The sequence below is a fragment of the Dysidea avara genome, chromosome 8 (genome assembly GCF_963678975.1).
Source record: "Dysidea avara chromosome 8, odDysAvar1.4, whole genome shotgun sequence".
NCBI lineage: Eukaryota > Metazoa > Porifera > Demospongiae > Dictyoceratida > Dysideidae > Dysidea > Dysidea avara.
The window spans coordinates 36,084,239-36,112,157 of record NC_089279.1 but is presented as its reverse complement, the minus strand read 5'-3'; the positions used below and the strand labels follow the sequence as shown (position 1 = coordinate 36,112,157).

At 37.0% G+C, this 27,919-nt stretch overlaps 3 protein-coding genes across 4 annotated transcripts; 2 read left to right on the top strand and 1 right to left on the bottom strand.

The window, feature by feature from the left end:
- Positions 1-112: 112 nt before the first annotated feature.
- Positions 113-8,540, top strand: LOC136264599 (galectin-3-binding protein-like). Of its 2 annotated transcripts, none has more exons than XM_066059372.1 (4): positions 113-261; positions 5,585-5,771; positions 8,017-8,165; positions 8,217-8,540. In XM_066059372.1, exons 1-4 carry the CDS (start codon positions 234-236, stop codon positions 8,447-8,449), a joined length of 597 nt encoding a protein of 198 aa, XP_065915444.1. In that variant the 5' UTR covers positions 113-233; the 3' UTR covers positions 8,450-8,540. The 2 variants fall into 2 exon arrangements, 1 of the variants encoding a protein (XP_065915444.1); XR_010705235.1 differs by lacking the exon at positions 113-261 and adding an exon at positions 955-1,018.
- Positions 8,541-18,611: 10,071 nt separating this feature from the next.
- Positions 18,612-20,956, top strand: LOC136265095 (uncharacterized). The gene is made up of 4 exons (XM_066059882.1): positions 18,612-18,751; positions 18,811-18,991; positions 20,246-20,385; positions 20,446-20,956. The coding sequence occupies exons 1-4, from the start codon at positions 18,697-18,699 to the stop codon at positions 20,856-20,858; spliced, it is 789 nt and encodes a 262-aa protein (XP_065915954.1). The 5' UTR covers positions 18,612-18,696; the 3' UTR covers positions 20,859-20,956.
- A 3,321-nt stretch (positions 20,957-24,277) lies between these two features.
- LOC136264984 (uncharacterized) lies at positions 24,278-27,439 on the bottom strand. The gene has a single exon (XM_066059748.1). It carries the CDS (start codon positions 27,437-27,439, stop codon positions 24,278-24,280), a length of 3,162 nt encoding a protein of 1,053 aa, XP_065915820.1.
- Between the last annotated feature and the right edge of the window lie 480 nt (positions 27,440-27,919).

The window sequence follows — 27,919 nt, the reverse complement described above, 5'->3', positions numbered from 1 at the left end:
TGTTGCAGTGCGGAGTCTCGCGGCGCGGCCATTAAGATTACATCATAACTCAAAATTCCCTGGCACCCACGTTAAGTTTCCTGGAAATCTCTCACGCAGTCCCGGCATAGATACTATATATGGAGATTTGGTAACACCTCAGTTGTTTGTTTTTACACAAAGGCAGTTAGAAGCACACATTGTAGGATCTCACCAAGAGAAGTATACAGTGTATCGTTGCTGCTATTTTCATAATGACGACCTTGTCCTCTGGAGTCGCAGGTAAGTGATTCAATAGATGGCTATGCCAGTTGTGTTATTGAGAATACTGTTATATCCGAAGAGGACTTCTATAAGAATATTATGGGATAAGTAGCTTGTCACAACCACACTATGTCCACTATGTCCACCTCGAAAGTGGAGTTTCTATACTGAGCCGGGGAATTTTCAGTATTTAGCTAGTGGTTCAACGAACTGCCGCCATGAAAAAGCCCCAGGGGTGGGGCAAGATGTATAGATGTCATATCCCCAGTAGGTCACGTATATGGGGACCCCGGTGTGTATGGAGGGGGGGGTTGACATTGATAGATGCATAATGAGAAAAGTATAGCTAAGTTACTATGTTTAAAATGTCATGTCCCTTGGACACAGTTGAACAGCTTGAATCTGCAAGGTCAAGCCTGCAAACGAGTTCCCCACAAACACATACATACAGTAACACAAGACAAGACATTACTAAAACAATGAAACCACTTGACTACAAGGACAAAACAGGATTGTGCAAAAAAAAAGTGAATACACAATAAAGCTCAGAAGAAAAGAAAACAATGGAGGGCTGAATGGAATAATGGTGACTTGATCTGCAGAATGGCATAGTAAAGATCCCAAAATTTCTTCCGTATAGCTCTGACGTCACAGCATACAATGGCACATATTTTACAATGGCACATATTCATTTATTAAAAATGCGTAATTAGAAAATATGGCACAGAGGGCATGGGCGTTAAATCGCGTAATTAGTGTTTTGCTGTCAGTCAAGGTGTAGTTGACAGTGTTTTTGTGTAGTTAGTAGTGTTTTGTTGTCAAAGTGTAGTTGACAGTGTTTTTGTGTAGTTAGTAGTGTTTTGTTGTCAAGGTGTAGTTGACAGTGTTTTTGTGTAGTTAGTAGTGTTTTGCTTGTACTGGACAGCAATTTTGAACAAGGTTGTAATTAAAACACCAGCTGACTAATTTGTTGGCAAGTGGCATAGCGACTAATTTGTTGGCAAGTCACTTGTGTAGTGGCTCACACTGAACATATTAACTGGCGTAGCTATTGTGTAGCAAGACATAGTACTCTTCTGAAGATATAGTTTATAATACTGCTCCTGGATACCTATAGAGAATTATGGTTAATTCCTGTGCTATTCCTGCAACAGGTCAACCCGTGAGACCAACATCAGCTATTTTGGTTTACCACTGCACAATAAAAAATGGCTGAAAGTATGGGTACATAAAATAGGTAGATCTGACTTACCCATTAACACTTCCACCAGAATTTGCAGTGACCATTTTAAAAATGCAAAAAGAAGACACTTGCACAAGAATGAATATCCAACTTTGAAGTTACCAGAATTGCCAACCAGAGTCACAGTACCACCACCACGCAGACCAATTGTTTGCCACCCATTAATTACAAAAAAGAAGAATGCAGTAAAACCCAAACAAGTTAAATATAGTGACATTGGAGTGAACACTGATCTAACATGCCAAGACCTTCAAACACTAGAGGAAACCTTATCAGAAACAAACAGAAAACTACAAGAATCAGAGAAAGCTTGCCAAACATTACACAAAAACTTTTTTTTCAGCTGGAGAATATTCAGGATGATAACAGTAAAGTTAATTTCTACACTGGATTTTCATCATTACACTTGTTAATAGTTTGTTTTAATTTCTTGGGTCCATGTGTTAACAAACTGAACTACTGGGGTAGCACATCTACTGAGAATGATAAGAAGACAAATAAAGGAAGACTACGAGCACTTTCACCACTTAATGAATTTTTTCTTGTATTAGTACGTGTAAAATTGGGTTTATTTGAACAAGACTTAGCAAATCGGTTTGGTATATCACAGCCTACTGTTTCCAGGATCTTCAACACCTGGATTAATTTTCTATTTTTTCAGTTTAAAAACATTCCACTCTGGCCTCCAAAAGAGCTTGTGTCACTTAATATGCCTAAACCCTTTAAAGAGAAATATCCCTGCACAAGAATTATTGTGGATGCCACAGAAATCTTTGTTGAACAACCTGCCATCACAGAATTACAACAACTGACATATTCCAAGTATAAAAGCCATAATACTTACAAGGGTTTGATAGGAATATCACCATCTGGAGCAGTGACATTTGTGTCAGATCTTTATCCTGGAAGTATCTCAGACAAGGAACTCACCAGAAAGTCTGGTTTGTTGCAACTGTTGGAAAGCAATGATAGTATTATGGCTGATAGGGGCTTTGATATTGCAGAAGATTTGGCTTTAATTGGGGTCAAATTAAACATTCCTCCCTTTATGAAAGGAAAGGAACAGCTAAGTAATTCAGAGCTGGTTGAGACTAGGCGAATTGCTTCATTGCGCATTCACGTGGAATGAGCCATGGAACAATTAAAAAATTTTCACATATTTGATAGGGCTCTTCCAACATCTTTTAGAGACACAGCAAATCAAGTGTTTTTTGTTTGCGCAGTACTCACCAACTTTAATCCACCACTGTGTAAGTAATCAATGTATATATCAAACAAAAATTATACATAATAACATACAATAGTAAGTAGCTATCCACTACAGGTGGTATTCACCATTACACATACATACAGTAGGTCTTTGATTGTCTAAACTCTCAATTATGCATAGTACGAATGACTGTTCTATTAGAGTATTTTGACAACTATTGTATGTTCTATTAAAGTAGAGTTCTGCATGTGCATGAATGAATACAATTCCCCAATCCACTTATTTGTGATTGAATAATGGATGTCCCACTGTGTACACCCAAATAAATCACTCTAACTCTATTGCAGTACATACATACAGGGTGAACATTATATAACATAGTTAGGCTTGTATTTAGGGCATACAATTTCTAGTAGTAAATAATTGTCAAAGAATGACTCAAGTTTTGAAATGCTGTCACATTGCAATGCTGGATCTGGTAGAATTCGCTCTATTGACATTCCTTTGGTGGTATACACACAAAAATCACACCATTTGTATAGATCTGACCCAACATACAACTGTAGTTGAACTTGATGATAGTAGGCATGGTTTTTCTTTAAGGTAACTGCAGAATTTTTAGCTTCGCAATAGAAGTTGATATCTTGGCAAGCCTCTAATGGTGTAACATCCCACTTGGAGAATGGGCATTTTATTTCTAAAATTCCTTCTGCTTCACTACACAGCCTGTCAACTACATGATCATCAGGTGATGCCCCAAGCCAACCATGTCTTGGATGGATAATAAAGCTACATTTTTTAACAGTCACTTGATTTTTGGATGCAATGTACTTTTGTATAGCAATGGACTCATGATGCTGTCCCCAAAGCATTGGTGCAGGTAAGGGATCTAATGGTTTGGGGTAGAGACAATATGTAATCAGTGCAACTGTTTTTTTCTTCTGAATCAGGATTCTTCCACATTTAGAGCCTGTTATCCGCTTGTAGCGTAAGTAGTGCCATTCTGGTTACAAAGATTGACTCCTTGTTTCCAATTCTACCCTTTGTCTTTCATGAGGAGTAACTCTTAGGTTAAGCTTAACAAGAAGGCATTGTAGGGTCATTTCATCACTTTGAACTATAGGCAATTCATCATCTTCAAAAGTAGAACTCTCTTCAATGGATGGTAATAGTGCCCAGTTGTTTCATGTTCACTTTGAGGTGGTAACGAATATGTGTGGTCATGCTTAATTTTCTTTTCAGGTGGAAGAAGGATGTCTAGGAAAGCGCTTGGTTCACCAAATGACAGCAAACCACATCTAAACTCTTCAAGAGCTTTTCTGTCCATTGTGCAGTACTCTAGTGGTCGAGGATCAAATACACTCCTGGATTTTTTATTGCAATTTTCCTTCATTAGCTCGCACTTTCTTAATGAAAGACCTGAAACCGGTATGATATCCAACTTCTTTTCTCGTGGTATACCCCAACACTGAAGCTGGTCTGTACAGGTTAAGAAACCAGGGATCTTACCAAACCTGCTAAACTCTTCTAGAGCATAACACAGAGCACCAATATGTTTACAGCTAGCATGTGGTCCTTTACCAGCAGGACATCCACACTCAGCACCTACTATATAGCAAGTATATCAGGATCTAAATGCAAGAACAGCTTGTACATCTTGTCCTTTTTCATCTCTGGCATGCACTTGGTATGTAAGTTCAAAAAACCGTTAGCCTGAGATATCAGGATATCTTGGATGTGCCCACACCTAAACAGACTCATAGCAGAATTATTCAATGCTTTCACATCATTGGCTGGTTCACCATCTGCAAGAGTTCTCTCCACGAAATAACTGATCATTTGTGCATTGGTGAACACAAAAACATCTTCTGGCATTCTTCCTGAATAAATATCTTTAAGCCTCTTCCAGCTATATCTTCTGGAAGCAGTGATGAAAAACTAACAGTAGCACCTTGACAACTTCCAGGGTTCACAACATCCTTATCCCACCCATTTCTGATGTAAGCTGTTACCCTGTGATTTGTGACACAATGTGTTAGCTATATACCAAGTAGTTTTCATCTAACCTAGCAACAAGATCAGGTTTTTTTCCCTTAAGAGAGGCTTGCCGGCGTTGTAACCAGTGCTTGAGTTGTGAAATGGTTAAAGTGGATGGGTCTCTTCCACAAAAACTAGCACCAGGCACATCTTTTTCATTGACCCATGGTAACAAGTTGTTTGATGGTAATTCTTCAGTATCACTTGTCAAACAACTTATGACCAGCTAGTACACAAACCTTAAAACTAAATTCCTGTATTGTTACGCAATATGTTTAGTGAATGATAAAACCACTAACATGCAAACAAGCTTAACCACAGCGTGAGCTGCTGGTTGGTTAAGCTAAGCGTGAGCTGCTACTTGCCCAATTAGTCAGCTGGTGTTCTAATTATAACCTTGTTCAAAACTGCTGTCCAGTACAAGCAAAACACTATTAACTACACAAAAAACACTGTCAACTACACCTTGACAACAAAACACTAATTATGCAATGCCCTCTGTGCCGTATTTCTTAATTATGCATTTTTAATAAACGAATATGTGCCATTAGCTAGAATCAAGAATTTAAAGTGCTTCTGAAAGTATATACACTTAGGTAGCTACATAGATATTAGCTTGCTATACCATACCAGAAAATGTACCAATTATATTGCATAAGGTTATAAGCTAAAGCAGAAAAAATTGTATTTGAAATGCAAAGTTTATAAATGTGCTGCAACTGTGGGTATCTTTGATATAATATGCATCATGCATGTGGGGTCTTGCTGCTATGACTTATAGAACTACAATAGCTGTATACAAGTAATAGTGTTGTAATTATATGATTTAATTTTTTGTGGTTGCTGTTTAGAATATGGTGACTTACGTATTGGTGATGGTGACAAGGATGTAATGTCTGGTAGACTGGAAATTCAGGGTGTGAACAACACGTGGGGAACAATATGTGATTTTTCTGGGGATAGTGATGTTCATAAGAAAACAGCACATGTAGCATGTAGACAAATGAAATATGATGATGGTTATATGTTAAATAAAAGGTAATCTTTCTGAGTGTGTTAGGTTTCTAATGCATATGCATGGCTGCCTCCATAAGTCCCATAGAACCAAGATTGTACAACTGTAGCTTTATTGCCTAAGAGAGTCTTGGGTTAAACCTTGACATTAAACTGAAACAATCAACTGTTATTCAGTCTAGACGTGCATGCATGCTCGAATGTTTACCTATTATGTTTTTGAGCAGCCTGAAAGGTAATGTTACTTACTCCAGTGGATCTTCAGCGTACTTTAGAACTTGCCAATCACCGGATATCTTGTTGTATGTATGCTGTAAAGCAAATAAGGATAAATAAATAAAATAGAGTAAGAGACTGTTCTATTAGAGTATCCCGAATTTATTTCTGCAAAGAAACAATAATAAGTTAGTTGTATTATCTGTTTTTAATATGAATTGTTACACATTTTTTTGAAAATTGTCTCTGTTATTCTGGCATAAAGCTTGATACTTTAAATTATGCTGGCATAATCGGCCAGATACTAACTGTGCCTTTGTTTCTGTTGTAAGGCAATAATTCTTCTATAGCTACAGCTTCTTCAATAGCATTCGCAATTGTGCTACAGAATTGTGCTACACAGTTGTGCTATGCCATTGGTGATGGGTGTGGTCACTCGTGAACAAACAAACTCAATGGCTTCACGTATAACCAGCTCCAGTTACTCTGTAGTGTCTCAAGTGGTATTCTTCATGATCCATCTTGTGATGAGCGGCTGGTTTATTGGAGTCAATGTAATTATGATGAATTCTTGTGTGATGAATTCTAATGCAAAATGATGAATTCAATTGCAAATGGGACAAATTCTACTGCAAATGCGAGGAACTCTACTGCAAACGAGACAAAGTCAATTACAAAGATGATGAATTCAATTGCAAAAATCTGTAGCTATCTACAAAATTCCTAGCAGGTTAAATGTGCCCAATGGGATGGTACTGCATATATACTCAGTGACTGTGGAGGATTATTAATACAGTATGGTGACTGTTCTATTAGAGTATTTGACTGACTGCTCTATTAGAATATCTCAATCTTTTTTTAAAGTTTTGCCTGTATTTTTGGAGGGAGGCATGCTGTACTTCTAAGGCAATTATTTGTCCATTCCATTTAACAAAGTACATGCAATGCACAACATTGTTTTATTTATTACATACAAGGGGAGAGGGTCATGTTCAGTAATGACACATACGCACACACACTCACACACTGTACATACATACATACATACATACATACAAACACCAAATATGGCATACACTATAATGTCATAGTTTACGGTGTCACTTGTATCCAATAGAAACATGTTATCAGGGTACAACACAGGGGCTAAAAAAAGGATGGCCAAAAAGCTAGTTGTAATGATCTAGTTGTAAATGGTGATTGGGCTATAGCTAGTTGGTAGACAAAAATAGCCAGCTGTACCACAGAAAAGTATAAACTAGTTATGTATACTTAATTGCTTATGTGTTGTACATCTTGACTGTGTTATAATTTACCACAGGGATTTGACTAAAAGTGCCTCAAGATCCAAACTTGAGATGACCATTTTCAAAACTTTCCATTTCGTGGTCTACTCTTACAATCCAACTACTTTTAATTCTCTTTCTTACAGTCCATTATATATAAAATAAAAAACCTAAAACAAGGCTTGCTTGCTTGCTTGTACGTAATTATATTATATACACAGTTGTTTGTTTATATTTTGTCCCTTCAGCTTGCTAATTACTTCCAGATCTCAATCATTTCTCTAAAATAGCTTCCAGCTTCAATCTTGGCATACTTACATTTCAAAATGTTCCCAGGAGTGTGCCCTAGATCCCCAGAAGTTCCTACAGCATTCCTCTTTACTGGCACTTTGTCACACAAGCTCTCTCTTTACTTTAACTGTTTGGATAATCATTGCAATATACAGCACAAAACTACTCAGTATGTGAAAGCCCCGGTCTCAAGTTAGGCAGGCTAGTTGTAAAAATAGTTGTTTTTTTAGCCACTGGGCTACAATATTTACTGCCCACCATCATACCTTCAACTAAGTCCAGTGAAAAATGATGTAGCGTTATTAGTAGCCAGCTATAGCTGTATACCCTATATAGCTAATTCCACATCCTGTCTGTTTTGCAAATGACAATAATAAGGTAACTGTAATTGCAATCATATTAGGCCTGAGTAGATATAGTTCCACACTTGTCAGTAATCGTAATCTTATATACCTGACTGTGTATGTTCATGATAGGTTTTCCTCCACAAGTATTCCCATCATGATCTCATACATATCCTGTAATGGAAATGAAAAGAGCTTGCTAAACTGTACTATTACATTCTGTAATGGCAATGATAAGCCATACTGTTGTAATCATTCACGTGACTTCGGTGTTACCTGCTGTGAGTAATAACCATTCACCTTGTGATGTTTTATCATCAGATTTATACTAGATGATGACGGAGAAACCGAATATATGATGTGGATCAGCATTGTCTGTGCTTTTGTGACATTTTGTCTGGTAGCATTAGTCATAACTTTACTACTCTGCTGTACAGTACAGACATGTCCGTGGTATCACTGCTGTCACACACCATATGAAAAGATTCTTTCCACTAACTCTGAGTCCCCGTGTGACACAGATAGCTTGATTGAAAAACCTAAATTTCGCTGTAATTGTTGCTAACTGTTATTTACTATAAGTATGTTATTTATATATCCTATAATTTATTGTGTGTATGTATGGTGGAGTGTATCATGTATATACAGTATTACAACAGCTGTGCAGTATCGCTGAGAAATTCTGGGCCCCGGTTCCTATTGGCCAATGTACCCAGTACCAGAGAATTGAGCTAGCCATTGCTGATATTGGCTGAAGATTTGACTCCCTCTATTAAGGTCAAGAAAACTTGATTAATCACTTCTCATCCCTACCTGCATTACTTTTCACCCCCACGTCTTCTATAGTTCATTACTACTACTATAAGTAAGACTTAACTTTAAGCTGCTAAAACTCTAATAGAACATTCATCATTACAACTATTGAACTAGCTGTTTGTAGCTGAACTCTATACAGTTTCTAGTGATCTTTCTACAGGGTGGCTTGTTTGTAGTTGAACTCTCCACAGGATGATTTGTTTCTATAAAACTATAAAATTATGTAGCCTTCTCTAATAGTAGGACAAGATCAGCTACAGCTCACAAGTTGCTTCACTATTATTTCATCAAATATTAAAATTTGTGATTTCTATTTCAATCGCCTCCCTAGACTTTGGAATGCTTTTCCCCCTATCAACACTGAACTACATTTCAACACAACCAAATCAATAATTTATGAGTACTTGTGGAACCATTTTACAGAACACTTAAATCCAAGTAATTCATGCACATATCATTCCCTTTGTCCTTGTTATAATTGGTGTAACATTGTTCCTACCCCTAGTTTTAATTAAGTATTAATGTAATTCAATTTTTTCCGGCTGCTAGCAGACCATCAGTGCAATATATAAAATCTAATGTTATCGATAATTATCTCTTTACTGCGATTGTACCATTCCTTGCACTGTAAAGTTATTATTGCCCTCCCCATTGTATACTCTTATAGTGTTCAAGCTGAAATTTTTTAACCTATGCACTGCTATCTCACCATTGTGCCAACCATCCTGCCATATGCTGGACCTCTAGATCTGTCAGTATTGGGATATTAATTCAGGAGATTCTAGTATTTCAGTCATTCCATATTAAATAATCAGAGAAATTATTAAAATATTGACCAAATTTTTTTAAAATTGGCACAAAGGCAGTTCATGAGACAAAGTCGTGCACCAAGTTTCATCTGATTCTTTTGATCACATTCTGTGATTGCTTTACTGTAGGTATTTTATTGCATTTGTGATTGTGCAATACTTTTTAATAGCAAAACCTGTCTAATTGGATCACTGTATAATATGGTCAACTGATTTAAACTGACCATTGTAACAGTCTCCTTAATTGTGTTATTTGTGTATACAACAACATTAACATGCTTAATGCAACCACCTCCTTAATAAGACAGGCCCAAAAGTGACCAGAATGGAAACAGGTTCACTATACTTTTATGCTTAGCAAATAAGTAAATTTGTAGTAGTTAAATTAACGTAATCTCATTAACTAAATGGTATTCAGATACAAGTAAACTGTGTAAGTTCTTTGTTCAACATCAGCTTGACTGTCTGCCTTGTTGGACCTTGAATAGGGCACATGTAAAGTAGTTCCATGCTAAAATAGCCAAGCTGTGACAGAATAGGCAAGTTTTGACAGACTTTACAAGTTAATCAAAACCAGCAAACAAGAAATCATTAAAAGTGATAAGATTTCAGTTACATATTTTTACCATTGATTAGTTTACACAAAACTCAACTCCTCACAATACAGCTGAAGCACCACAGCACCCTGTTCACAGCTCGACTCTTTATGGATTTGTTGGAACCAATCGCCAGCACTGTCCCAATCTGCACTTTTTTAATGATATATAAAAAGGTTCAAACATGTCAGTCTATCTGTAACCAATTTGTGCATGCACACACAAAATTCAACAGTTCATAACTTTTAGATTGAAATTAAGCTATTGATTGAAAACTTGTCGGCATGCATAACATAGAGCACTGGATGAAAAACATTCATATTAATTTTGTAGCTACTTTGAAAGATTGATGCAATTGCAATTTGGATGTGTGTGGAATACACAAATCTAGCCATTTAGAACATTCATCACAATATAAGCATGATCTGCTGTAATTGTTTATTTAAAAAGTGTTTGACATTAACAAAATTTGACTTAAAAGTCTTTCTTGCTGAAACCTATTTGCTCCACTAATGTTTTCCTTTATTCAACAGCACTGGTATATATAGTGTGGTACACAGTGTGTTTGGTTAGTAACAGATGTAGTATACAAACTTGGCTTTATACAAATACATACCAACTCATGTATTCTGTTTGTACAGTGTACAGTAATGTTGCACATGGATTACATATATACAGTGTTCTATGAAATGTAGTGTAGTGTCTCTCTTGCATGCTAAATTGCAAGGTTACCTAAAGGCTAGAGCAACATGCAAGTGTAGGGGAATAACTTAAAGAACTTGGTTTGATGGCCGTTTCAGTCAAAATAGCAAAAGGTATACATTATGAACAGAAGTGACCAATGCTAACAGACATAACTTCAGTACAAAGGGCATGTCATGATCTATTTACTGAATGTAAATATCGGTGAAAGTATATAGGCACAGTCATACATATATGTGAGCCTAGCTGTTCTTTCTTTCACTGTATAAAATATAGCTAGAGGCTATCTATAATGGACAGTAATACAAGTATTCTGGACACCTTAGGACTCCACTAAAGTGTCCTTATTGGAAAGTTGTCCTGATCTCAAGGCTTAATTGCATGTGTGTTTAATGCAAATGGGACCATATAGGCAAATATCCTGATAGCCAAGGTGCACATATCCACATTTCAGGATATGTTCAACTGTTCAACTTATGTAGGTGGTACATCCACTTCTTGAAGTCTAAAACACAAAATTCTATCTTTAGCACTTATTTTATAGTCAGATTTTGAGTGTGTTATTATGTACTAACACTATACTGTACCCGATAAATTGTTCTGCATTTCTGAATCATAGACTTTAGCTAGAGAAAATGTGTAGCTATGTGATAGCTTTCAGCCAAAAGAGTCAAACCATTTAAACAACTTTGAACCATGCAGTTGTAAAATATAGTGATGGGGGTCATAGTTGATTGAAATAGCAGCTTACACTATTGAAAAGTAGCTATAATTTTATGTGTGAAGCTGAAGTTATGTACACTATGCATGTCCTGCGTTTTCAAAAAAATTTTTTTTTTTTGATCCACTATATGACCTTATACAATTCAGTCTAATCATACAACACTGTTTATTCTAGGGGTGAAACATACTGCAAACATTTCAGTACTCATTAAGAATTTTGGTGTACTCAGATAGTGACATTGGTACTCAAGTACTTGTTAAGTTCACATGACCCAGCTCACATGATGCATTTGCCATCAGGGAGTGACATAATGAAGGTTATAGAGTTTAATTGGTATAATTTCAGAAACACTACCATCAGTACTGTACACATAATACAGTGTGTGTATCATATCATTGTTGTTACCTGAATAAGCTATAAATTATTAGTATAAGCTATAATTAAAAAGCTTCAATTATTTATAAAACATTGTCAAATGGGTATGACTACAAGTAGCTAGTATTGGTGAATACTTGATTGTTAGCTTAGAGAGTACTCAAATGCTAAAAAACCATGATAGTTTCCAAGGGCGGATTTAGGGGGGTGCTTGGGGGGCCGAAGCACCCCCCCCCCCCCTCCAAAATTTTACAATGAGCAAGCCAGGAAGCTTTTAGAACCTGTAGTACATATGCAGTTACATTTTATACACATGTAGCTATGGGCAATGAAAAGATGGAAAGAGCAAGGGGAATAGCTAATCTTATCCAAGAATTACTAAGAGGGGTTCAAAATTATACTTTTGGTGTAAGTGTTACTTTATAAGCTGCTAAAATCGAAATACTCTAATAGAACAGTCAACTACTCTAATAGAACATCCATTATTAAAACTATAGAAGTTACCAGAGTGCAAGCTGAAATTAAACCTATTCTTCTAGACCTGTGCACTGCTACCCTCACCATTGTACCAAACATCCTGCTATATACCTATCACTTTAGAAAGGTTTATACTTTTGATGTACTAAATTGTATTATTAATTGAAATCTATTCTGAAAACAGCTTTTTCTGTCAGTTTTTAGGCTCTGCTACAAACTTGATTCTTAGGTTGAAATGCTTCTCTTGCAAGTAAAACAATAGTCACTTTTATTATAATAGTGAGTTTCTTAGCATTTTTAAAGTTCATAAGGCCGCAACATCTGAGAGCTGTTCGTTTTGTTTCCCTTACTTGATCAAATCCCATTCTAAATCTGGCAGCTTCTGGAGTTTGCACTATCAAATTCCTTGAAACTCAACTTTAAATGATACTGCAGCATTTACGTTGTCATGATTGTGTGTTAAAAAGGGGCTAGTTGTGGCCAAAAACTAGTTGTATTTGTAGAATAGTTGTAAAACAATTATGGTGATGGATGGATCCATCATTATATAAGGTAGACTGAAATAGCAACCTGCACCACAGAACAGTGGTTATATATATGAAATAGATCCAATCCTGTGTTCATATATTCCCCTTGACCTAACATTCAATTAACTATACATTCTTTATTCTCTTTGACAAGCCACTATATTTTCTTAAAATCCAATAATAAGAAACAGTGTATAGTTTTGTTTTTACTTTCAACTGAACTCATTCATCTTGTACCCACATTTGGTTAAAACATAGATAGTATATTCTACAGTATGTTGAATATACTATCTATGGTTAAAAATAGCTTCTAAATTCAATCTTGTGATAGCCATTTTCCAAAAATTTCCAGGAGAGCATGCCACCAGAGCCCCCTAGCTGGAGAATTCTATACATGCTGAGTGCACATGCACTCCACACACTGGTGAGTCTACTTATCCTCTCCACTCACACTTACCCTCTCTACTGTTTGGACAACTAGTGTAGTTTGAGCCATGAGACTGTAAATTATGCTATACTTCAGAACACTAGAATTGATCATGTGCAGCTGATACCCATATGTTTCCACTACTAGTTCTTTAAGATTGAATTTAGCTACTGGCTGTGCTCTTTAGTTATGCTGACAAACTGTAGGGGAATAATAGTATCACATTAAAGGGTGACATCATTTTTCACTCAAAATTACTACCAAATTCAATCTCAGTAGGCAAAATTTGCAAAAATTTTCTGTGGGGGCATGCCCCCAGACCCCCCTAGATAGAGCATGCTCCACATGTTGAGTGTGCTTCTCACACTAGTTGTATCAACTTTCTTGCCACATATATAAGTGTCCATGTTAGCACTCCCCCTTCTGAAATCCCAGATCCGCCCCTGCATTTCAGCCCTAGCTAGTTTATTCTGTTTGACAGTCCATATTGTCATAAAATCCATGCAATAGCATGGGTACAGTACATGTATAGTTCTGTTAAATTGTTTCAAACTGATCTTGCACCCACCAAAATAGTTTGTTATAGAATTTCTTCCAGGTCTCAACCTTTTCATATTTGGTTTAAATATTAGTTTTGTGATAGTTATTTCCTGGGGGAGGATGTCCCAATTAACTGGAGCATGCTATATGCATATATAGCTGGGTGTACATGTATTCCGCACACTGTGAGTCATCCTTCCCCCTCTGGCTGACACTTTCCACACAAGCCCTCTCTTCATTATAATTGTATATGGACATTTACAATAATATATGGTTTGAACTATGACATTGTAAAGTGCATTCACTACGGAATATATATATATATATATATAAACACAATAGCAAAATTTGTTTAGTATTGATCATGATACAATTTCCTGTTCTTTAAGATGAAAAAAGCTACAGGCTGTGCCCTTACATGACAGCTAGTATTATGATGTCTTTTAAGTTGATACACAATGCTTATGGCACTGAGAGCCAAGTGACATATATGTCACTTTTTCAGTACCAGATTCAATCTCAGTAGGCTGTTACTTTATATACCTAGGCCTGAGTCTAAATATAGTCAAACGTTTGCCCAAAATGCTTTCAGGAATTTCCAAAATTTTCACTTATAGTATAGATCAGGGCAGTAGCCAGACTTTTATCTGGGTAGGTTCTTTTAGAAGAAAAGTGGACCTTTTTAAATGAAATGATTTAGATCATGTTATGGTGTACGCACCCAGCATGTGAAGCATGCTGAAACTAGGGAGGTCTGGGGGCATGTTCCCCCAGGAAATGTTTTGAAAATGGATACTAAAAGGTGGCATTTCAGTCAATATAATAACAATTTTTAAGTTAAGCTGAAGACCAGCTGTATGGATGATATCTGGGAAAATATCTCTACTGCTACTGTAATTATACCATCTGCACATGCATGTGTCTTAATAAAAATATGTTGGAATGTCACAGTGAATAAGAATGGGAAAGATTAAATACTCTGCCAAGATCAACAGGGGCAGTGGAGCAGAACAAAGGGTGTCTTAAACAATGAAATTGACACATTGCATGGAGCGAGGCATGAAGTATGCTATATTCATGGGCTCTGCATGGAGGGACTTGTCTACCAAAATCTTATATATATTTTAATGAAAGCTCAGTTTAGAATGCAAATTAAGTAGCTTTTAAAGAAAATGTAATTGTGACTGTTCTATTAGAGCTATTGTTCTATTAGAGTGGTTGACTGCTCTATTAGAGTATCTCTATCTTGCATTGCATTTAATGCAAGCATTGAATGAGTTACTAGGAGCATTTAATTTAGCTTTTTATTAGTGATATCTAGTAAACTGTAGCTAATGGACTTTTGCTCCTGAAAATTTGGACTTGTATACTAAAATTGTGGACCTTTTTGGTTAAATTATGGACCTTTTTGCTAAAATTGTAGACCTTTTTACTAAAATTGGGGACCTTTTTTCCAAGAGGGCGGTTCTTCAGAACCCCCCACAGGCTACGGGCCTGTAGATATCGATATTTTAGACAGCTATAGTAGTAGCAATGTACTATTTGTGTGTATATTTGTGTTCATTAGTGGTAGTAGTAGCCTTTATATGCCATGGTAAAGTGGTGAAGTCTACACTAGTGCAAATGCACCTATACATTGTATTTATTTGCTTATATATTATTGTTATTACTGTACAAGCTCAAGACCAAGTATACAGTACAAAACAGAAAGAAAATTCAATTTGCTTTTAAATATTTCAAGGCTGGTAAATGACACTAGGATAAAATGAATACTAGCTTGTATGAATTAACATATATTTGCAACCACCTAAATTGTAACGGGTGACCATGATCTTGTAATAATATCCTTCAGGTGGGTTGATGTCAACCAAATTGTTAGCACATGCAGAATTTATTTAGTCTATCTTGTGAGGTTTCCTACTGCACATGTTGCAGTCCGTCATGCTATCATACGTACATGCAGTCACAAAATGTGTTGCCCATCATTGTATACCATCTGTATCATTAACGCGTCATTCACACTTCAGATCTTGCAGTATGTGTACTTAATAGTGTTGCTTTAGTATTGCATTTTACTTTTAGACTTTTAGTAGGTGTAGCTGAATTGGTTTTAGTTACCATCATTAATGTATTTTAGTAGTTTTAGATATTAGATTCTTTATTAGTAGCTATAGCGGCACAACCAAAAAATTGTGCACTTTTTCATAAAGCCATGAAACATTCCACATAAATAGTACTCCTCAATACATGTATTTTTAGATTTAGTGCCATCACTGATTTGACTTTTGGTGACCTTTACTGCCATCTTTGTACAGAAAATTGATCATTTTTGTCTTTAACTTCCTGAGGCAGTAAATAACTTGTTGAAACATGATACCAAACAAAAGATCTTGCTGATAGAAACAACTTGGTTTTTATTTGAAGTCAATAGGCGATTTCATTCTTATATTATGAGTATTTGTATTAGCTGCAAAATTTGATAAATGTATGCATAATTATCTGCCCACAGGTAATTCACACCTCGAGGGCAGGTAAATTTATCAAATTTTGCAGCTAGTAAAAATGATCATAACTTTGTAATGAAATCGCCTATTGACTTCAAATAAAAACCAAGTTGTTTCTATCAGCAAGATCTTTTGTTTGGTACCATGTTTTAGCAAGTTAATTACTGCCTCAGGGAGTTAAAGACAAAAATGATCAATTTTCTGTACAAAAATGGTCATCAAAGGTCAACTCAGTAATGGCACTATATCTAAAATTACATGTCATGAGGAGTATTATTTATGTGGAAAGTTTCATGGCTTTATGAAAAGTGCACAATATTGCCAATTTTGGGGACTATGCCGCTATACTATATAGTTTAGTTAAGGTTTTAGGTTACCATCTACATATTAGTTATAGTTTTAGATGTCACGTTTAGATTTCAAGAGTTTTATTTCAGTTATCATACAGTACAAAATATGGATCATGAGAATTTGGGCTTTTCTGGTCAAAAATATCACCCTAAAACCAGCTTCACAATACCTTCATGGCTCCATGGCAGTATATTGTAGGTAAAATCAAGCCCAAAGTGTGTTCAGTGTGACCCAAAATGCATCCATTAAATTGTGAGAAATTTTAGGTGGAATCTTTTCTGCTGTTTGATCACTGACTGGCTGACTTATGCATTCAGACAGGCATAATTTAATAATGGTACTGGCTTGATTCTTTCACTGTTAGGTGTTACTTCAATCTTGAGATTTTAGGGGGGGGGGGGGAGTTCCCCCTAACAGCCCTAGAATAATTACCTGCATCCTCAGTATTTTATTGATACAAGATTTATTAGCTGAAGTAAAATTTGCATGTAAATAAAGGCATATGTCTAAACCCTCCAGCCCTCATCCAATTTTTAAAAGACCAGAAATAGGAATACCATCTAGCATTATACTGGCATAACATTTAGCCTATTATGCAGGCATATTTGTAGAAACTTACCCATATGGCTGCATTTGACACCTTAAATATTTAATGATCAAATCACAAACTTTATAGTGCAAATCTACTTGTTGATACATGGAGTTAAGCTATTCTCAATACCTTCAATTGCAAGAAAATTCTTGAAATGTTTTCAAAATTGTACCCTGCTCTTATTATAGCAACCTATATCTCTGAACCAGGGAGAATTCCCCCATGCAGACCCCCAGAATGGCATTCATATGCATGTCCTTCAAACTCCACCTCTTTGTTGTTTGGCTTGCTCCTAATACTGCATCAGCAGAAGCAGGCACAAGCAGTCTACTGTATATCAATAAATTCCTAACATATGTTTTAAATGTCAGCTTAAGGCTTTTTGGTGAAAATTATTACTATAGGTTCAATCACAGAATACTAAATTTTCTGGGGGATAGTGGCCCCATGCAGATCCCTTAAATTTCAGTGTATAGCGTACATGTAACAGAAAATTTGGAAACTTTTTACCAAAATTTCATCCAACTCCCTCCACCCTTGGATCTGCCCTTGATAGTCATAACAAATTGAGGTGATAAACTGCCAAAATATATCAAATAGCTACAGTGCAATAACTGAATAAGCAAACCTTAATTCAAAATAATGCTTAACCATATATAGTGAACATCCATGCACGAGTAAACTATGTAGCCAGTATGCACTTTCTGTAGAAGTGACTTAGCTATTCCTTAGTGCAAATGTGTTGACAAGGAATGTGGGTTTCAACTGATCATGTTGGGTGAAAAACAGTTGAAAACAGTTTGACCGTAGTTCTTCGTGAAAAATTGGCCTTGTTCATTGACCTTTAGCTTTGACCGCGGTCGCAGATCGTAGTACAGTGTATATTGTACACTAACTAAACTCAGGGGCGGATCCAGACTATTAAAAAGGGGGGTTCCATTTTTGGAATTGCAACTTCAGCCTAGCTGTAAGTTGAAGACCAAAAAAAAAAAGTCATCACCTACTGAGAACAGCTACCCCTCACCATAGATACCCTTACCAACTATACTATGATATTTCCTTATTTATATCTAGATACATAACTTGCTACACTGCTCCTCAAAAGACTACTGTGACTGCTCTACTAGAGTATCTCGAGTAAGAGAGGCTCTTTCAAAAGGGGGGTTCCATGGAACCCTTGGAAACCCCCCTGGAACCCCCCCTGGATCCGCCCCTGAAACTATAATAGCAAAGTTGCAAATTTCGCAAAAAATTGAAGCACTGTAAATCGATGATCACGAGGGCGAAAATCAACGTCATAGTGCAACGTGTTGATTAAACTGTTTATAACCTGATTTTAACACTACCGATAGCTATATCGATTGGTGTTAAGATGGTTGTGGTTCACTTCATCGTACTGTTGGCTCTTGTGGCTCCCGCCCTAGCAGGTTAGCACAATTACCAGATTATAATTTCGAGGCTAGCTCAAATGAGACATGATCTGCAGTGTATGGTGATCTGAGGATTAATGGCGATGGGGACTCTGGCAGACTGGAGTTTAAGAGGTCAGATGGTTCGTGGGGTACAGTGTGTGATGATGGATTTGATAATGATGCTGGAGATGTGGCTTGCCGTCAGTTAGGATATAAGCGGCTCGGTAGTGTAAACAAATATGATTACAGCAACAAGTGAGTCAGTGAACTGGTGTTGTGTGTATTGTGCAGCCTTTATGTAGCTATTGTAGCTAATATACACATTAATGCAGTAAATTAATTTGTCACAAATCTATTAATAGAATGCATAGGGTAGCCAGATAGTTGTTGTCAACTTGTTCGGCTACATTATACTTTAGCTGTAACAGTGTCAACAAGGTTGGTAAACACCTGTCATGTGCCTTTAGTACCTAGAACTTTAAAAAAGTGCATAAGATACATACTTTGACTATTCAAGCATTCCTTTTTAGACAGGTTGGAATTGCAATAATGTATACAGTAATCATGATTTTTTTCACAGCTACCCCTAGCACAGATAGCATAAGCACTGGACAAAAGCTGATAATTTAAAAGTCCTTAGGACCTGAAGCCAGGCCCATCTCTAGAGAAGCGTTGGCAGAGCGATAAGAAATGGTACGGATCCACATTGTTGCAGATCTTAACAATGAAAAAGATAGTGTGTGTCGAACCCATGCCAATTTATGAGTTAGTGTGTTCCTGCTGGACAATAGATCAGCAAGTCTGCAATAAAAACGGTTGCCTCTCTTCCCATACCCCCTGTAGTTAAAGACTATAGTGGGATAAAGGATGTCTCTTTGACTATACAAACCCAATCACCATACTCTCTCTTTTTAACCTGTTCATGCCGCCTGTAGATGGAGGGAAGAGTGGTATTATGGTAGCTAGGTGCATTAAGACGAAAAATCCTTACGTCAAATAAAGGCAGCCTGCCTCCTTCCCCACAGTAATTGTAATTAGTACAATTTAACACAATAGGGACAATCAATAGCTACGTATGTTGATTTGTAGCCATCATGCCATGACAATAAATCTTGCTAAAAGGTTGTCAATTGATGCAGACAGCTTTTTTGGTACTTTAGAATAATTATCTTTGCTGCGTGTAGTTCAATGTCAAGTTGTGAATGATTGCACATAACTGTTAGATTAATACCATGATCATACATCGTCAAACACTTTTCTGTCTTTCTTTACTAGTGTGCAGGTATAACCTGTATGATGGGACACAAAATTATCATTTTCAAAACTTTCATAGTAAATTTTGTAAAAACTTTTAGCTATGATGGAAAACAACATCAACTGAGCTGTTTACTACACAACTTGTTTCCAATGACATCATTCCATGTGTACTACTATACCTACATGTTGTACACATGTTGTACATGTGCTGTAATGGTCACACCAACCCAGTATGTAATGTTTCCATTGTAGTGTCAATCCAGCTAACCTGCGTGTTGCTATTTGCTATACACAATGTAATGGACATGAGGACAAGCTAACACACTGTTTATTGTCACATTGTGGAGCATTCTATTACTGTAGCCACTATGAAGACATTGCCATTGCTTGTAGTAAGTGGCCACTATAGTACTAAAGTGTGTATATATACATTGTAATGTTGTGTCCTTTAGCTGACGATCTACCTGTTGGTGCTGTTGTTGGTATTGTCTTTGGAGTTCTCTTCTTCATTGGATGTGTTTGTTGCTGTATTGCTATCTTACTCTGCTGTTGTATACCAAGTTGTGGCTGTTATTACAAAGGACATGTACAACATACCAGGATAGCAACCACATCATATAACCGTGCTAACGATACTGCTACTATTGTTGAGCCACCACCTCCATACTCTGCTACTGATACTTATCCACCACCAACAGATACCTCACCCACCACTCAACTACCAGCTACCATTACTCAGATTCCTGTTGTTCCTGATAGTCCACCTGCTCCCTACCCTACCGATTTTTTGCCAGATAATCTGCTAACAGCAAATGGTAATGCTGTTCCTGATTACCCTGTTAAGCAGGGAAATTTTACTGAATGACTGACTACAGATTTTAATTGTGCTATATGTAATCCTAGGCCTATTTTGATTTGATTGTTAGTGCAATGCTGAATTTTATATGATGATTTGTGCACCAGTTTTTAACTCCAAATAATGATCATCACGAGGATCATCACGAGGATCATCATGTGCATGTAGAAAACCCATACATGCCACTACATACACAATGATGTAGCTGCAGGAATGTAAAGCAACTATATGGGTACTTTAATTTACTGTCAAATATTCTATTAGAGCACTCAGCTTTGCTAGGTATTTAAATTATAAAGTATGAGGACAGCATTCATCTTAACTAGCAATATAGCGCCACCGTAATTTGCTTTATTTTCGTGCAAAAAATTTTCGTGATAAATTTTCGTTGTAAAAATATTTTCGTATGATTTACGTGAATGACTGTTCTATTAGAGTAGTTCGATCTTTTATAAAAAATTTCGTGCAAGAAATTTTCGTACAAGTTTTTGCATACGAAAATTATTTTACAACGAAAAAAAAGCAAATTACGGTAGTTATAATTAGAGTTCTTTTAACCACATCACTGTGCTGCCATGCGTTGAGACTCAAGAGAGTCTGTTAATGTAACAGGACTAGGGTCAGCTGTGCCTCCATTGATTTGCGACACTGATAAGTAGCAAGTCCAGCCGAAAACTTTTGGAGATAGAACTCCTGGTAGTTTAATACTTTGATCCATATGATCACTGCATCCTCAAATGGTTTAATATGTAGGTACTCCTTCCAGATCTATTGATTTGCTTGCTGTTGCAGCTGATATGCCTCAGAGTCATATTTATGGGTGTACCAGAAACCCCCTCTGAAATATTAATTTGTGGGTTTGAACACCACCATCTTAGTTTGGTAGCACAAATGTACAGAGTAAATAAGAGCATGACAGGGTAGCTACAGTAATTACACGTAAATTACCTATTATACAGTATAATAGGTAATTTACATGTATTCCTCAAAATGCATAGTAAAAGGGAGAACGATACTTTAATAGAGCAATCAGACGGAGCAGTTAAACTACTCTAATAGAACATTCATAATAAAATGCAAATTTTTAAATGGACATTAAAGAATGATATAACTATAAGATTTACTTCAAAAAGTTAGCAGCTAAATCAGTTTTTTACTTGAAATTGGAGAATATGGATGTGTATTTGACATTTATGAGTTGACTGACTTACTGGAACCAAGCAAGGCAAGCATGTATTGAAAATAGCAATAATACCCATGAAACTATGAATCTAGTAAATTTTGAAGCATTTTAGCGTTCAAAATTATGTCAGCAGCTAGGGGCTACACCCTCAGACCCCTACATCTATAAAGTGACAAATCTGCTAACAGCAAGAATAAAAATGAACATTTTGGTTATGAAAACAGAACAAAATATCCCATTTTTTATCTTAAATTTTTGTCGATCACCTGCACAACACACCAATGAAAATTTCTATTTGCTAAACTTAGACTTCAACTATCACTGGCACAAAGGTCATGCATCTTTTGTTCAAGAAATCGACATCATCCTTTTAAAGCCTTAATTCTCACAGGTCCCTAGTGGGATAGTATTCTCTTTCCATTTTCTGGCAATAAGTTGGATGCTTAAGTACAGGTTGAATGCAGAGAAGATCTCAGATCTCAGCTGTTGTGGCTCCTTTGATGGGGTATTTTTCTGCATTCTTCATACTTTAGCAACAATTACATGGTTGTTGACTTCCTGCATTCACAGGCTTCTCACAACTGCAGGTCCCAATAGTGGGATACCATTCACAGAATAAAACTTGTGGACTCCTAATTAATTGCTGTTTATCACAATGACCAAGGACACATTAATGATGATTTATAGTATGGCACAAGTGTTCTGCCTATTATGTTATGTTCAATACTTTCAGGTACCTATAATGCTTAGTATCATGATCAGTGGGTTCCTATTGGTTGGATCCCTACTTCAATTTGTAAATTAATACACTAGTAATTTATGGGACCAAACTATGTATAGCTACTCCTGTGTACCGAACACCTGTAGCATCTGCCAAACTACACCAGAGAAATTACTTCCATGGATCGGCCAATTTAAGAAGTTATTCATCCATGTATAATCAATGAACTTGTACCAATTGTATAAGAAATGATGTAATTTGATTTCCCTTCCCCCTGTGCTTGCAAAGTTAATAAAATAAATGAAATAACATGTATAAATAAGATAGTGTAGCTAACTAGCAGTTGAAATACTTAGAGCAGTGACACAGTAGCTACACTTGACTTTGCATTCTTTTTTGCAACATTCCCTAATGATTGATATTAAAGCAGTAAGCTACATAGTTAAAGCTTTAAACTGGAATTGAGCAAAGATATAGCTGCTAGTAGTTAGCCAGCTAGCAAATTATGTGAATACATTTCTAACTAAATCTCATGCACTCAGGGCCGCCCAGAGAAATTAAGGGGCCCAGGGCAAAGAGTTAAAGTGGGGGCCCTTGTTGTAAGGTGAAGACCAAAAAAAAAAAAATAAGGTCACAACCTGCTGGCAATGATAATAACTACCATCACCAACCATATCTCCTTATCTATAAGCTTGCTACACTGCTCCTCTGAAGAATACTGTGACTGCTCTATTAGAGTATTTAGATCTGACTGCTCTATTAGAGTATATCGATCTTTTAAACAGGTATTCAGGGGGCCCTTCATGGGGCCTCCTGGGGCCCCTTTCAGGCTGGGGCCCGGGGCAAAATGCCCCAGTTGCCCCACCCCCCCCTCCCCCCCCCCCCCCCCTGTGGGCGGCCCTGCATGCACAGCTAGGTATATGCAGTGTTTAGCTTATTAGTATAGAACTAGTGGTACCCTCGCAAAATGCGCGTGATACTAAGATAATTTTATATCTCCCATTGTGTGAATACACTTAAATTCAACAGTACTAATGATCAAGGAGTAATCACATCATTACATACCAACAGTATAATATTTGCATCAATTAACATATATATATACAATCAATTTAATTAATGTAATCAGTTTAATATTTGTCTATACACTACATTGGCAGTAAATGTATCTCCATTATGTGTCCCTTGCCTGGTAGAGCCTAAAATTTCAACCTTGACATCTGCAAATCTTCGTGCCCTTGACAATGCAACATATAATTGTCCATGTGCAAAACATGGCTGCTCCATATGCAATCCAACTTTTGCAAATGTCTGTCCTTGAGCCTTGTTTATGGTCATTGAGTATGCCAGCCTTAAAGGAAATTGACACCGTGATAACACAAATGGCATGCCACTGTCAGATGGTGCAAGTTGTATACGTGGTATTAGCACTCTGTAGCCCACTTTCATGCCTGTCAGCACCTCTGCATCAATACTGTGATCATGCATGTGACATACTTGTAACTGTGTCCCATTGCACAAACCTTAATGGACATTCATATTACGCAATAGTATTACAACTGCGCCAACCTTCAGTGTAAGGCGATGTGGTGGTATACCTGATGGTGTCAAGCTGTTGAGAAACTCAATAGGATATTGTGCACGTTCATTGTCATCATCAGACACTATATCATCATAACTAAAGTACATGCGTGGCTGACCAGGAAGTAGATTTAATATAGTCTCATTGAGTTTAAGTGATTCATCATTTGTAGGGCAAAGTATCACTCGGTCGTGGATTAATTCATCTCCAAAGACTGATTTCACTACAGAATCCGTTACACAATGGCCTGGAATTTGAATGCATCCATTAAAGGGTGGACTGTCTCTAATTGGTAACTTTCCATCACCAAGATTTAATAGCCATTCACAAAATTCAGCTTCATCCTGATGCACCCTCATGTTGGTTGTGAGTTGATATTTGGCTACACATGGCCAAAGTGTGGAACTTTTAATGCAGTTTTCAACAATGGCAGATGGATGTCCATGACATACAACTGGAAGCACCTGACGAAAGTCACCTCCCCACAAAAATACTTTGCCACCAAAAGCCTTACTGTTGCCTGTAATGTCTCTTAATAGCCTATCAATGGCATCAAAGGCATAGACTGGTACCATGGAGGATTCATCAACAACAAAAAGAGATACTTCTCTTAGCATAGCTGCATAGTTCGATGTAGGTGAGATATTGCAGGAGCTGGTATCAAGCAGTGGTACAGGCAGCTTAAACAGACTGTGAACTGTATGTCCCCCAATCACTAGGGTGGCTGCAATACCAGTCCAGGCAGCAGTAGCAACCTTGCATCCCCTACTACGCAACTCTGCAACTAAATAGTTATACGTAAAGGTTTTTCCACTTCCACCTGGTCCATCCAAATAAAACAGTCTAGGATTAAATTCATTAGGTGACATGACAGAATCCAACACAGCATTAGCTAAATCTCTCTGTAGTACATTCAGTTGAGAACGCCAGATTGCAACTTGATTGAGGTCATAATCTGGTTGTGCATCACATTCAACTTCATGCTCAACTGGTAAAGGAATACCATAATCAATTAATGATTTGCCTGTCTGAATAAGCAATGAATTTAAATCACGTAGGCCACATTGGACTGCATCATTAAATGATAGTCTTCTCAAATAATCTTCAATTATATCTGCCTTATGGTCTTCCCATAGCTGCAATGGTTCGGCAGGATCACCATGTGTTAATATAATGGCCAGCATTCTCCTAAGCTGATATGGCATCTGAAAGGTAGCAGCTTCAGCCAAGGTATTGTGCCATTGTGCATCATCCTTTAGCAAACCCAAACAATGGCAAGTTTCCTTGAATGAATTACATTTCCTATCACCAACTTTAAGTAAATCTGCATAACTATTGGCACCGGGGGTATGTAATAGCACATTGCGCAAATAGTACCTCTCTGTCTCATTGGGTGATACTGCATAAATTCTACTTATTACTTTGTCACCTCCTCTCTGACGTTTCTTCCATTTCCTTGATTTACAGTCAAATATATAATGTGATGGAATCTCAGTGTATAGTAAACTATTTGCATCAGAATCAACTTGATTTAGCTTGAACCAAGCTGTTAAGTGTGTATCATTATGACTTGCATTCAGCAGTGCATGTTCCTCCTCACCATGATAAAAATATACACTTTGTTCATCAGGTAGGTGCACAGCAAGACATACAATTGTATGAGATTGTTGGTGCATTGGAAATTCAAATAATCTCCAAGCTGCCTCTGGTGCGCTTATATATCTGGCATCAACAAATGTATGTATTTCATCATGATTAAACTTCTCCTCAAATTCCAGCTGAATGCAATCATGCCCCTTATAGACATATTTGTACAGATACTTCACTGATTTAATCGACATACATGCCTCTAGGTTAATATGAGCTCCATACTTCAATAACAGCCATGGATTGTATGGAACAACCCACCGATTATCCACGGTAACATTCATCACATTCAGTGATCTACCATTATCTCTGCGTTGATATTTGGGATATCCATCTACTGATTCAATTGTATGTTCACAAAACTCTTTAGGATAACCTTTAGTGCACGTGTTGTCCTCCATACATACCGATCCAGGCCTTAGATATCCACATGGACCATGTATCATGCATGATTGCACTATGTCATAAAGTTTATGATTCGCATTCTGATCAGGTATTTCTGCAGAAATGATATGATCGATATCCTCAGAGTTGCGTAATTTATCATCAGGATGAAGGTGAATCAGTAAGTGACAATGTGGTAGTCCACGTTTCTGAAATTCAATGACATGAATTTTGGCTACCACTTTGCCAAGTACATGGTGTACGGTGATGTCTTCCAACAACTCCTTCAATTTCAATTTAAAAACTCTGGCCAACAAATCTGGGCGATTAATTGGCATTTCACCATCATGCAAGTTCTCAGTGATTTCCTGCCACTTTGGGTTGCATGTAAATGTTAAAAACAAATCTGGCTTTCCATATTTAGAAATTAAAGCCATTGCATCCTGATAGTTCTGTAGCAAGGAGCGTGGACTTCCCTGAAAAGTAGAAGGTAAGATCACTACCTTGCCAGGTGGTAAGCTCATATCATTGGCATTGCTATTCATCTGGTCCATTAAGCCTCGGTACTTTTCAACCCTAAGCTGTTGTTGATTGCGCCGTATATAGTCAAGACGCTGACTCTCTACCTTCACATAGGCATCAACCAAGTATTGTTGAAATAGTTTCTTGCTATGGTGAATTGGATTGAAGTCTTTCCTTATAGCCAATCTGTATGTGTAAAATTGCAACATTGTGACTCTGTTGCGTTTTACTGTGGAATATTGCTCAACATGTGTTAACCCACAGTGCCAACCAGGATCACCACATGGAAACAGTAGTGGATATATCATTGGGTCACAGTTGGCTGACATGTAAGATATGTTCTGTAAAGGTTGATTTCTTGGATATACAATGATGTCACGATCCATTGGAGGTGCACCATCCTCCCCAACAAACACCACCGCAACTTCATCATGATGTGGCATGTTGTACCTTCGCCGATCTTTACCAATTCTGAATTGCATTGTGATTGTCGATTGTTGGCATTCATTAATTACAGTCCTGGATAATTCACTTTTCTCCACATCTGCCATGTTCCTGTAGGCCAATAAATATGGGCTTTGATTATTCATCACATCATGAATTACATGCATCGCATCATCACGACATGGTTTATTGGCAGGCTGTGTCATACGGTAGTTATTGGCTTTGTCTGTATCTATTATGTAAAGCTGGTTATATGAAGGAGTTTGACCATCTCTTGGATGCAAACATCCACTTCTATGAAATATTTGTCAAAGCCCAAAATGCTGCATCACCTATCTTGTATGTATCAAACTTTGTCTGTCTGATGTTTTAGGAAACGATCAAAAACTAAATCTCACCTATCATACACTGGGAAATTTAATTGGCCATGATAATTTATTACAGTAATAAATATTCCATGGAAATAGAAATACTTATAGTGTACGTGTCTTTCAAGGTACTGTGTTGAGACCACTTTTATTTACATAAATGAGATTGTCCAGTGTGTCTCAGTTCATGTCAGCTGATTACCGATGATTGCATTATTC